This window comes from Anomaloglossus baeobatrachus, chromosome 8 (genome assembly GCF_048569485.1).
Source record: "Anomaloglossus baeobatrachus isolate aAnoBae1 chromosome 8, aAnoBae1.hap1, whole genome shotgun sequence".
NCBI lineage: Eukaryota > Metazoa > Chordata > Amphibia > Anura > Aromobatidae > Anomaloglossus > Anomaloglossus baeobatrachus.
Window position 1 is genome coordinate 63,937,474 of NC_134360.1, and position 12,911 is coordinate 63,950,384.

At 48.8% G+C, this 12,911-nt stretch overlaps 1 protein-coding gene across 5 annotated transcripts in view; it reads right to left on the minus strand.

Moving 5' to 3' along the window:
• NISCH (nischarin) overlaps positions 1 to 12,911 on the minus strand; it is a 170,864-nt gene that overhangs the window by 140,531 nt on the left and 17,422 nt on the right. For all 5 annotated transcript variants that reach the window (XM_075321742.1, XM_075321741.1, XM_075321743.1 and 2 more), the window contains exon 4: positions 7,354 to 7,402. In XM_075321742.1, coding sequence (XP_075177857.1) covers positions 7,354 to 7,402 — 49 coding nt within the window. The remainder of the gene's footprint in view (positions 1 to 7,353; positions 7,403 to 12,911) is intronic.

A 12,911-nucleotide genomic window follows, 5' to 3' on the forward strand; every position in this document is an offset into this window, starting at 1 on the left:
GAGCATATATTGGGGATTGAAGCTGCACGCAATACGACTGATATTGAAGGTCTCAAAACCCTTCCAAGACACTTTTTTAAATTTCATTCCTGTAATAGTGGTCTACTAAGGGTGAAAGGTATCGATCAAATCGACTTGGGGATAAGGGGTGGTGAGATCAGCAGGAGATTGGCCCAACTTGAGGCCAGATGGATATACACATTGGGTACTGTGTGTCCATCTGGCCTCAATGAAAATATCAGTTTTGCGTCATTTCTATAGAATATCATGCTGTTTCTGTCATATAGGACCTGGAATGCCCTAGATATATACGTTTGTGCCGTATATGCATCTATTTTTATAAAGTGTTAATTAACTTTTGTCTAATTAACCCTTCTTATTTTATTATTTCTAGTTATCTGTGAATATTTTCTCATGAATAATGATACATCTATTGACGGAAGGAATAAAATGGAAAAGACTGAGGATTTGACATCTCATACTTTGTGTATCAGTTAATACAATAGATACGGTCGAATGATATTGTCTTGTGGATATATGGAAAAAGCTAAACAGCAACCACGACGGCCGTTTGAGTAATGGGGGACTTTGTCTATCCTCCTGTTTTATGAGATTGGGAAATGTGTACAAACATGATAGTCTATATACTATTTCATAAATTATATGTTTTGTCATAATATCCTCATGTGCCTCCCCTGTTTTTTGTTGACACTTAAATGCCACAAATTGTAGATGTGTACATATATATATATATATCTTATATGTACCTGTGTCTCATGAGATGATATCTTTCAGATCACTAGTGTATATGTATAACACAATTATTTAGTTTTTTGCACATATATTTCATCTGATACCTGTACGCACGGCTGTCACTGGCGGCCGGCCCTGACCAGTCTGCTGTGTCTATACTGGCCGTTCACTCCCGGGGTATAATATCCTGGGGCTGATGACTGGTGACGCGGCAGCTGTATCAGCGTCGGCAAGGCGTCATGACAACGCGCGCGTCATCTGAGGGGTTGATGATGATTGGAGACAGGCAGTATTTAAAGCCTGTGCTCCCGGGTGATTAGACACGCCCCCTGACGAAGGTTGAGAAGCCGAAACACGTGTCGGGAGTCCTTCTATACAGCGGTAATTATAATCTGTGTGTCCTGGTCATCACTATGGCTTGATTTTTGTGATATGCTGCAATAGCGGTAGTGCAGAGTCTTAGCCGTGGATGCGGTGTAGTGGTCATGGTATGCCATAATATAATAGTTTGTCTGCTAGCCTGATATCCAGTACGGTATTGCAATAGTGGTAGTGCAGCTAGTTTTGGCCGTAAATGCGGTATGGTGGTCATGGTATGCCATAATATAATGATTTGTCTGCCAGCCGGATATTCAGTGCAGTATCGCTGACTAGTGGCTTGCATGATTTGAATGTCTAGCTGGATACCTAGTATATGAGATATAGGTCTTTTTTTGTTACACATTGACTACCAGTCAAATCATGGTATAGCGACCCCTACTGTCCATTTGTTTAAACTATCTTATGAGAATTCCAGCATGCAAGCTTGCCACAATATATGGGATTGTCTATTGGCCTTGATGTCTAGTATGGTATCAGATTGGAGGCTTGCATGTTTTGGATATTCTACTGGACATCTAGCATAGGATATATAAGTTTTTTCTTGGCCACATATTGGCTGGCAGTCAAAATTATAGTATAGCGACCTTTGCTGTCCACTTGCTATAACGACCTCTATGTGAAGATTAGTACACAAGCATGCCACAGTCTATCAGCCTTAATATGTAGTATGGTATCGTTGAGGTTTTGTATGGTCTCAATATCCAGCTTATGACGCAATTTTGCTATTAGCCATAAGATAACCTTGGAAAATAGTGACCCCTGCTGGCTATTTGTAAAGGCTAGTTGGACATATATGCTGGATATTTTGATTAACATACCCCTTATGTAATATAGATATTATGTGTATGACTTGAGATTATAACAAGATATGCTAATGGTGGTCACAATCACACAACTCCGCTGTATATTTTTGAGTTTTATATGATATATATGATGCATAATTTGTGTCCACTGGAATACTTGTGATAACACTTGCTAATAATAATAAAAAATCACTTTTTGTATAAATTTGATCTTTATCTTTATTGGGCTTTGATCGTTTGCTCCCCTTTTTTCCTTTCAATATAACTGAATCAGTCTATTATTAATTGCAGGAGAGACCAGCGTGTGGGATTCGACAATGTCGTCCCACACTACATCATCAATTTCAGGGATCCTGACACTCCACTTCTCCCGGACAGAAAGAGGACTGTTCATGGCCTTGGCCCGAATGAGGGAGGAGTATAGTTTGGAAATAAGACCACCAGGGCCCTGTGATCTAATAATTCCAATGACTGGGAAGGAAGAGAATCTAACCCCACAATCAGAGAACTGAGCCCGAAAGGCGTGCCTAATCTGGAGATACTGAAACCCATGAGATTCCGGCAAGTCAAATTCCGTACGCAGTTGTGCAAAGGGGCGAAGTTCACCATCCCGGACCAGTGATCCCAGGGAGACTATTCCTCGATTCCTCCATTCGCCAAACCCCGGCAACCCACAAAAGTGTGGAAGGTCCAGGTTATCCCATAAGGGTGTCTCAGTTGGTATATCATGAAATCCGAATATGGCTTTAGCCTCTTTCCAGATCCTGGCCCCCAATTTGTGTATCGGGAGGACACGACCCTCAGGGGCCCTCTTGTGATCCGTCAATAGTGGCCATAGGAGATCCACACCTGTGAAGTCCCACCGGAGAACCCCTAACCCCGGGGAGTGTCCATTGACCCAGATATTTCAATTGTCCGGCCAGGTAGTATATATAAAGATCAGGAAGGGCCATACCCCCATGTCCTTGGGTCTCTGTAATTTGACCAATTGGACCCTTGATCTGGATGTGCCCCAGACAAAGGTGATCATTAAAGATTCCATGGACCGAAAGAAAGAGCGGGGACTGACCATGTTTTTTAACTATTAGGAATTAAAGATGTTTTTTTAATCTCTAACAATTTCTGTCTGCATGGACATTTTGTGCCGGAGCACCTCCTCACTTTGATTGTCTACAGCAGGGGTCTCAAACACGCGGCCCGCGGGCCGCATGCGGCCCTTCAGGTGGCTTCTTCCGGCCCGCTGGCCCGTGGACCCGGCAAAGATGGCGACCGGTGCAGGGGCCGCAGCTGCCAGCTATCTATTTCAGTTTCCAGTTTTGCCTTTGCCGGGCACAGTAAAGTTCTCGCTGCAGAACACAATAACAGCCGCCTGCCAATCAGAGGCAAGCACCTGCTCCATATGACCTCAGATAATTACCTGTGATTGGCCAGTGGGCCAGTGGCTGTTGTGCAGTGAGAACTGCTCTGTACGCGCCGGCAGAAAGTTCAGCAGTGACAGGCAGGAGCTGTGATCATTATCGGGTCCACGTCCGCGTGCTGCTGAGCCGACGGAGGATAGGTGAGCAGAATATGTGTGTGTGTGTGTGTGTGTGTGTGTGTGTGTGTGTGTTTCTGCTGCTGGCTGAGGCTGCACAGGGAGTGTGTGTGTGTGTTTCTGCTGCTGGCTGAGGCTGCACAGGGAGTGTGTGTGTGTGTTTCTGCTGCTGGCTGAGGCTGCACAGGGAGTGTGTGTGTGTGTGTGTGTGTGTTAGCTGAGGCTGCACAGGAAGTGTGTGTGTGTGTGTGTTAGCTGAGGCTGCACAGGGTGGGTGTGTGTGTGTGTGTGTGTGTGTGTGTGTTTCTGCTGCTGGCTGAGGCTGCACAGGGAGTGTGTGTGTGTTTCTGCTGCTGGCTGAGGCTGTACAGGGAGTGTGTGTGTGTTAGCTGAGGCTGCACAGGGGGTGTGTGTGTGTTTCTGCTGCTGGCTGAGGCTGCACAGGGAGTGTGTGTCAGCTGAGGCTGCACAGGGTGTGTGTGTGTGTGTGTGTGTGTGTGTGTGTGTGTCAGCTGAGGCTGCACAGGGTGTGTGTGTGTGTGTGTGTGTGTGTGTGTGTGTGTGTGTGTGTCTGTTAGCTGAGGCTGCACAGGGTGTGTGTGTGTGTGTGTGTGTGTCCGCTGAGGCTGCACAGTGTGTGTGTGTGTGTCAGCTGAGGCTGCACAGGGTGTGTGTGTGTGTGTGTCAGCTGAGGCTGCACAGGGTGTGTGTGTGTGTGTGTCAGCTGAGGCTGCACAGGGTGTGTGTGTGTGTGTGTGTGTGTGTGTGTGTGTATGTGTGTGTGTGTGTGTCTGTCTGTCAGCTGAGGCTGCACAGGGAGTGTGTGTGTGTTAGCTGAGGCTGCACAGGGTGTGTGTGTGTGTGTGTCTGTTAGCTGAGGCTGCACAGGGTGTGTGTGTGTCAGCTGAGGCTGCACAGGGTGTGTGTGTGTGTGTGTGTGTGTGTGTGTGTGTGTGTGTGTGTGTGTCAGCTGAGGCTGCACAGGGTGTGTGTGTGTGTCAGCTGAGGCTGCACAAGGTGTGTGTGTGTGTGTGTGTCAGCTGAGGCTGCACAGGGTGTGTGTGTGTGTGTGTGTGTGTGTGTGTGTGTGTCAGCTGAGGCTGCACAAGGTGTGTGTGTGTGTCAGCTGAGGCTGCACAGGGTGTGTGTGTGTCAGCTGAGGCTGCACAGGGTGTGTGTGTGTGTGTGTGTGTGATTACTACAAGAAGACATGCATGGGGCACATTAATACAAGAAAGGGACCTGCATGAAGCACATTACTATAGGAAGGGGACCTGCATATGGGGCACATTACCACAAGAAGGGGACCTGCATGGGGCACATTATTATAAGAAGGGGACCTGCATGGGGCACATTGCTACAAGGGGGCAAGGATGCGCACATTTTTACAGAATGGGGAACAGGATGGGGCACATTACTACAAGATGTTGGCCAAAATTACTATGCGGTGCTTATTGTAAATAAAACTGTATTACTTACAAAAAAAATGTGTGCGTTATTTATATATTATATATATATATATATATATATATATATATATATATATATATATATATATATATATATATATATATATATATATATATATATATTATATTTATAATTATTATATTAGTACCACTGCCGTACCACTACCAATGTCACTTTGTCCTGAAAAGAATGTGGCCCCTCAAATTATTTTTTTTCTGTGTGCGGCCCATACACCCAGCTGAGTTTGAGACCCCTGGTCTACAGCCTCCCTTGTTCTACTGAGCACCGTCCAGGAGCTTTCATCCAGCTGAATTTACAACAAACTGGGGAGCTGAAAACCCTTTTTTTTTCTCTATGTATATTGCTAATCCCTGCCTAACCGTCCCTGTATACACTAGCATAGATAAAGAGATCTTTAGAAAAGTATTCCTAAAGATCTTATATCGTATGCTAATGAGAAGGGGACTAGTCCCCTGGGCGTTAGTTCCCCTGGCTAGTCACCCCTATTAGCATGTTAGTACATCCCTGTGGGTGTACCATCATGCTAATGAATGTGCAGAGGATGATCTGTCACCTCTCCGCTGCCATCATGTCCGATGCTGGATATCGGCTCAGTGCGCATGACCCCGGAGTTTTGGTCATGTGCACTATGAAGCCGGGTGTACGAGTCATGGCTTCAAACTCATGTAGTGCACATAACCGGAAGTCCGGGATCATACGCACTGAGCCAAATTCCAGCGTCGGACGTTATGGCATCGAAGAGGTGAGTGATACATCCTCTGACGCTGCACATTCATTAGCATGTCAGCACACCCACATGCTAATGGGGCCGACTAGCCAGGAGAACTAACGCCCATTAGCATACGATAAAAGATCTTTAGAAATACTTTTCTAAATATCTCTTTATCTATGCTAGTTTATACAGGGACAGTTAGGCAGGGATTAGCAATATGCACCTAGAACTGCTCGTGGTTCTGGGTATATTGGACCAGAGCCCCTTCTTCCATGTGCTCACTGTGTCCCTTACATGGTACTCTGGTACAAGGGACTCTGGTTATAGGAGATCAAACTAGAACTTTTCGGGCTAAATACAAAATGTTATGTGTGGTGGAAAACTAACACTACACATCATCTTGAAAACACCATCCCCACAGTCACACATGGTGGTGGCAGTATCCTGCTGTAGGGAGGCTTTTCTTCAGCGGGGGCAGGGAAGCTGGTCAGAGTTGATAGGAAGATGGATGTAGCCAAATATAGGATAATCCTGGAAGAAAACCTGTCAGAGGCTGCAAAAGACTTGATACTGAGGCGTAGATTCACTTTCCAGCAGAACAACCACCCTAATCATCAAGCCACAGCAACAATGGATGGTTTATATCAAAGCATATTCCTGTGTGTGAACGGCCCAGTCACAGTCTAGACCAAAATCCCATTCAGAATCCGGGAAAGACTAAGGGGTACTTTACACGCTGCAACATCGCTAGCGATATCGAGCGCGATAGCACCCGCCCCCGTCGTTGGTGCGACATTTGATCGCTGCCGTAGCGAACATTATTGCTACGGCAGCGTCACACGCACATACCTGGTCAGCGACGTCGCTGTGACCGCCGAACAATATCTCCCTCAAGGGGGAGGTGCGTTCAGCATCATAGCGACGACACTGCGGCGTCACTAAGCGGCCGGCCAATAGAAGCGGAGGGGCGGAGATGAGCGGGACGTAACATCCCGCCCTCCTCCTTCCTTCCGCATTGCCGGTGGACGCAGGTAAGGAGATGTTCGTCGCTCCCACTGTGTCACACATAGCGATGTGTGCTGTTGCAGGAACGAGGAACAACATCGTACCGGTGGCAGCAGCGATATTAAGGAAATGAACGACGTGTCACCGATCACCGTTCTGGAACGATTTTGCGATCGTTGATCGTCGCTCATTAGTGTTACACGCTGCAATGTCGCTACCGGCGCCGGTTGTGACCCCGACGATATATCAGTAGCGATGTCGCAGCGTGTAAAGTACCCCTTAGACGTCTGTGTACAATCTCACTGAGCGAGAGCTTGTGGGCAAAGAAGAACAGGCAAAAAATGGGGAAAGGTTCACAGGATAAGAATACTTTCTCAAGGCACTGTACGTGTTGCCGGTTTGTGGACCTGAGGAACCTGTTCTATTCTCTTTAATTCTGGAAAAATGTATTTTTATAGGCAATATATTTCCTTAAAGAACATAGATAAAAATTATTGTGGAGTATCTGGTAATGTCTAATAATAGGATTAAGAAGAATAAAGGGACGAGCTCCTTACAACTGTCTTAACCTGACAATCCATATGCGATACAGCAATGTCCCCTGCGTCACATACACCCTAGTACATGTCTGAGAATATCATCTTAGCTTAATAAGTGGAAAATTACCAAATTACCATTGTGAAAAAGCTCCTCAGCCAGAACCGCTGCAATCCCATGGATTTCCTAGAAAAAAAAAACATAAAAGATCCTTTATTACAGGCTGAGCACATGACAGTCAGACGGTCAGACATCAATTCTACAGTCAGGAAAGGACGGCATTATCGGGCTCCAAGTGATTCTATAGAACTATTAAATATATAAAGGAAAAAGGAATGATAAGATCTGAGTGATCCATATCTTTCAGCTGATTGACAGGGGTGCGGCGTGTCGGACCCCAGCCGATCAGACATTGATGACCTATCCTAAGGACAATCAATGTAAAAGTAGTGGACGTCCATGTTTGGACCCATAGAAGAACAAGGACGTGCGAAACAGCCGTCGTAAATTAGGGGGCCTGCATCCGGCTCTCTCCCCACTACTTTTAACTGCACATGATATTGGAATAAAGCACTTTGGAAAATTGGATGGTGTCTGCCGTAGATTTCTACTTCCTGGACATTGGTTTGGATCTTCTTTTCCCTGTCTAGGTGCACCCATGACCATTGTTTCCATAAGGAGGACTGAAGCTGACCGATAAACCCGGCTATAAAGGTATTGCACGGTTTGGTGCAGAAACTGCCTCTGCATAGTATACTTATTTAAAGAGAATGAAGCATAGGGACATTGGTAGTCAGAGTGACATCACATAACATTATAAGGTGGGAATATTCCTTATCACATTCGGATGTGTCCGTAAGGAATTGTACGGTCATAGGAGAGGATCCCGCAGATGTCTTGGAAAAATTGGTTCTAGCAAAGAGATTGTTCTAGATATACCATTTATAATTATTTACATTATAACACTGCCCTCTACCCTGGCACTGAAAAGTCCCTATACATTGCTCATCCACCCTAGCACTGAAAAGTCCCTATACATTACTCAACCACCCTAGCACTGAAAAGTCCCTATACATTGCTCATCCACCCTGGCACTGAAAAGTCCCTATACATTGCTTATTCACCCTAGCACCGAAAATTCCCTATACATTGCTCATTCACCCTAGCACTGAAAAAAGAGAATTTTGTTTACTTACCGTAAATTCTTTTTCTTATAGTTCCGACATGGGAGACCCAGACCATGGGTGTATAGCTTCTGCCTCCGGAGGACACACAAAGTACTACACTAAAAGTGTAGCTCCTCCCTCCGAGCATATACACTCCCCGGATGACAAATCCAACCAGTTTAGTGCCAAAGCTGAAGGAGGACATCCACCCATAAGTAGAGATAGAGTAAAACCCGGAATAACCGGAACCTCTGTCTACAACAACGGCCGGTGAAAACACACGGAACAAGAAAGCTGCCAACAGGCAACAGGGAGGGTGCTGGGTCTCCCATGTCGGAACTATAAGAAAAAGAATTTACGGTAAGTAAACAAAATTCTCTTTTTCTTCATCGTTCCTTATGGGAGACCCAGACCATGGGACGTCTCAAAGCAGTCCATGGGCGGGAAATAAACAGAAACTGAGAAGTAGGCAAACCTAACTTCACAAATGGGCGACAGCTGTCCGAAGGATGCGTCTGCCCAAGCTCGCATCTGCCGAAGCATGAGCATGCACTTGGTAGAGCTTCGAAAGGGTGTGCAGACTAGACCAAGTGGCAGCCTGACAGACCTGCTGAGCCGTAGCCCAAGAGGCACCGACAGCTCTGGTAGAGTGCGCCTTAATCCCTGGCGGGGGAGGCACCTGAGAACATTGGTAGGCATCGGATATGACCGACCTAATCCAACGAGCTAGGGTCGGTTTAGAAGCCGAGAGACCCTTGCGCTGACCTGTGGTCAGCACAAAAAGAGAGGTGCACCGCCTAAGAACAGCGGTGCTTGACACATAGATCCGGAGTGTCCGCACCAAATCTAAAGCATGCAACGCTTTCTCAAAGCGATGCACAGGGGCCGAACAAAGGGAAGACAATGAAATGTCCTGGTTAAGGTGGAAAGGAGACACCACCTTAGGGAGAAAGCCCTGAGTCGGACGGAGAACCACCTTGTCTTGGTGAAAAAAACAAAAAGGGTGACTCCGAAGAGAGCACAGTCAAATCAGAGACTCTCCTGAGAGCAGTTATGGCCACCAGAAAGACCACTTTCTGTGAAAGACGAAACAACGAAACCTCCCTAAGAGACTCAAAGGGGGGTTTCTGTAAGGCCGTGAGGACCAGATTAAGGTCCCAGGGATCCAGAGGCCGCCGGTAAGGCGGAAAGATGTGAGATGCGCCCTGCATGAAGGTGCGCACCTGGGCCAACACTGACAGAGCCGAGACCTGTCCCTTGAGGGAATTGAGAGATAGTCCTAGCTGCAGACCGGACTGTAGAAAGGACAGGATGGTCGGCAAGGAAAACGGCCAAGGAGCATGGCCGGAAGAGCGACACCAGGACAGGAAAATTCTCCAAGTCCTGTGGTAAATCCTGGCCGAGGAAGACTTCCGAGCCTGAGTCATAGTGGAGATGACCTCGGAAGGAATGCCTGAAGCCGTAAGGATCCAGGACTCAAGAGCCACGCCGTCAATCTGAAAGCCGCAGAATTCTGGCGGAAAAGCAGACCTTGGGAGAGAAGGTCTGGGCGGTCCGGGAGATGCCACGGCACCTCTACGGACAGACGGAGCAGGTCTGGGAACCAAGCTCGCCTGGGCCAGTCTGGGGCGATGAGTATGACCCGACGGCCCTCCATTCTGATCTTGCGCAGGACTCTGGGCAAGAGAGCTAGAGGGGGAAACACGTAGGCCAGACAGAACTGGGACCAATCCTGAACCAGCGCGTCCGCCGCCAAGGCCTGCGGATCGTGGGAGCGAGCCACGTAAACCGGGACCTTGTTGTTGTGCCGGGATGCCATTAGATCCACTTCCGGAGTGCCCCACTTGCGGCAGATTGACCGGAATACTGCCGGATGCAGGGCCCACTCGCCGCTGTCCACGGTTTGACGGCTGAGATAATCTGCCTCCCAGTTTTCTACGCCTGGGATGTGGACTGCGGATATGGTGGACTTGGAGTCCTCCGTCCACTGAAGGATGCGTTGAATTTCCAACAGGGCTAGGTGGCTGCGAGTCCCGCCCTGGTGATTGATGTAGGCAACTGCTGTCGCGTTGTCTGACTGGACTCAAATGTGCTGGCGACAGGTGGTGAAAAGCTACGAGAGCTAGGAGCACAGCTCTGATTTCCAGCACATTGATCGAGAGGGCTGATTCGGACGGAGTCCAAGTGCCCTGTGCTCGGTGGTGGAGAAACACTGCTCCCCAGCCGGATAGACTGGCATCCGTGGTGAGAATCACCCAGGACGGGGCCAGAAAGGAGCGTCCCTGGGACAGAGAGAGGGGCCGAAGCCACCACTGAAGAGAGCTCCTGGTCTGTGGCGACAGAGCCACCAGCCTGTGCAAGGAAGAGGTCCGCTTGTCCCAACAGCGGAGAATGTCCAGCTGCAGGGGACGCAGATGGAACTGGCAAAGGGAACCGCTTCCATTGACGCCACCATCTGACCCAGCACCTGCATGAGGTGCCTGATGGAATGACGGCGGAACCTCAGCAGAGAGCGAACCGCCAGATGAAGGGCAGCTTCACAAGTGCCAGCAGAGTCTCGAATTGCATCCCTAGGAACGTAAGTTCCTGGGTCGGGGTCAGAGTGGACTTGGGCAGATTGACAAGCCACCCGAATGGAACAAGTGTGGCGAGAGTGAGCAAGACACTCCGCTGAGAGTGAGCGAGACACTCCGCTGACAGTCTGCACTGGATGAAGCCTTGACTAGAAGGTCGTCCAGGTAAGGAAACACTGCCAACCCCTGGAGGTGCAGAACCGCAACCACTGCTGCCATGAGCTTGGTGAATACACAAGGGGCCGTGGCTAACCCGAAGGGGAGAGCCACGAATTGGAAATGTTCCTCTCCGATTACAAAACGTAGCCAACGCTGGTGTGAAACTGCGATTGGCACATGCAGATAGACATCTATGATGTCGATGGATGCTAAGAAATCTCCTTGGGTCATTGACTGATCGCAGAGACTCCATGCAAAAATGCCGCACCTGAACATGCTTGTTGAGAAGCTTGAGATCCAGGTCGGAAGGCACAGTCCTTTTCGGGGACTAGGAAGAGATTTGAGTAGAAATCTGAGAACCGTTCCCAGTCGGGAACTGGTACAATTACTCCATTGGCCTGCAAGAATGCCCCGGCCTGAGAGAAGGCGGCGGCCTTGGAGCAGGGGGGAGTTGACAGAAAAAATCTGTTTGGCGGGCTGGATAGAATTCTATTCTGTAGCCGTGGGAGATGGTATCCCACACCCACTGATCGAAGACGTGTTGAAACCACACGTCGCCCAAGTGGGAGAACCTGCCACCGACCAAAGGACGTTGCTGGTGCGGCCAGATAATCAAGGGGAGGCTGCCTTGGTGGCAGCAGCTCCTGCGGACTTCTGAGGACGCGGCTTCATGCGCCAGTTGGCTTACGGACCTTGGCTGAGTTAGTGGACGAGGCCGAGGGCTTAGAGGAACGAAAGGAACGAAACCTCGACTGGTTCCTGCCCTGGACAGGTTTCTGGGTTTGTGGCATGGAAGTACTCTTCCTGCCAAAAGCTTCCTTAATAATTTCATCCAGTTGTTCACCGAATAGACTGGTCCCAGCAAAAGGGAACCCAGCAAGGAACTTCTTAAGAAGCATCTGCCTTCCACTCTCGACGCCACAGGAGCCTGCGGATAGCGAGGGAAGTAGCCGAGGCCACCGCAGTGCGGCGACAGTCTCCAGCATGGTAGACATGGCATAGGATGAAAAGACTGAAGCCTGGAAGTTAAGGCAACCATTTCGGGCATAGAGTCCCTGGTGAGGGAATGCATCTCCTCCAGAGAAGCAGAGATGGCTTTGAGAGCCCGCACTGCTGCAAAAGATGGGGAGAACGAGGCCCCTGCCGCCTCTTTGGCCAGAAGGTCAACCTGGCGGACAGTGGAATCCTTAGAGAGGTGCCGTCAGCCACTGATACAACTGTCCGGGCTGAAAGTCTAGACACCGGAGGGTCCACCCTTGGTGAATGAGCCTACTCCTTGACCACCTCTGGTGGAAGGGGAAAACAGTCATCAGAACCACGCTTTGGGAAGCGTCTGTCAGGACGGGCTCTGGGCTTGGTCACAGTGGGCTGAAAAACTGGAGTGGTTAAGGAACACACTCCTTGTTCTCTTAAAGTATACTGATGCCTTTCTGCCAGAGGGGGATGCTCCCCTGATACAGGCGGATTGAGGTCCAGTACAAATATAATGGACGCAATCAAATCATTAGCATCTGCGTCACCTTCGGACAGATCAATGGGGTACATGAAGTAGCGTCCGAGCCCCTAGTAAGGGCATCCTCCTCGTCCTGCGAGTCAGCTCGTGAATCAGAGCCGCGGGACAAGGAAGGAAAGGGGACCCTGCGTCTCCATTTTAGGAGGACGGGGTCTGAGACCAGATGAAGAATCCTCTGTGAGCTTTGCTGAGCGAGACGTAGCAGCAGAAGCGCCCTGAGAAGGAGGCTGATGCATGCTCAGCAGTGTCCGGGACAGCTGTCCCCTGGAGAGAGGGATTCTACC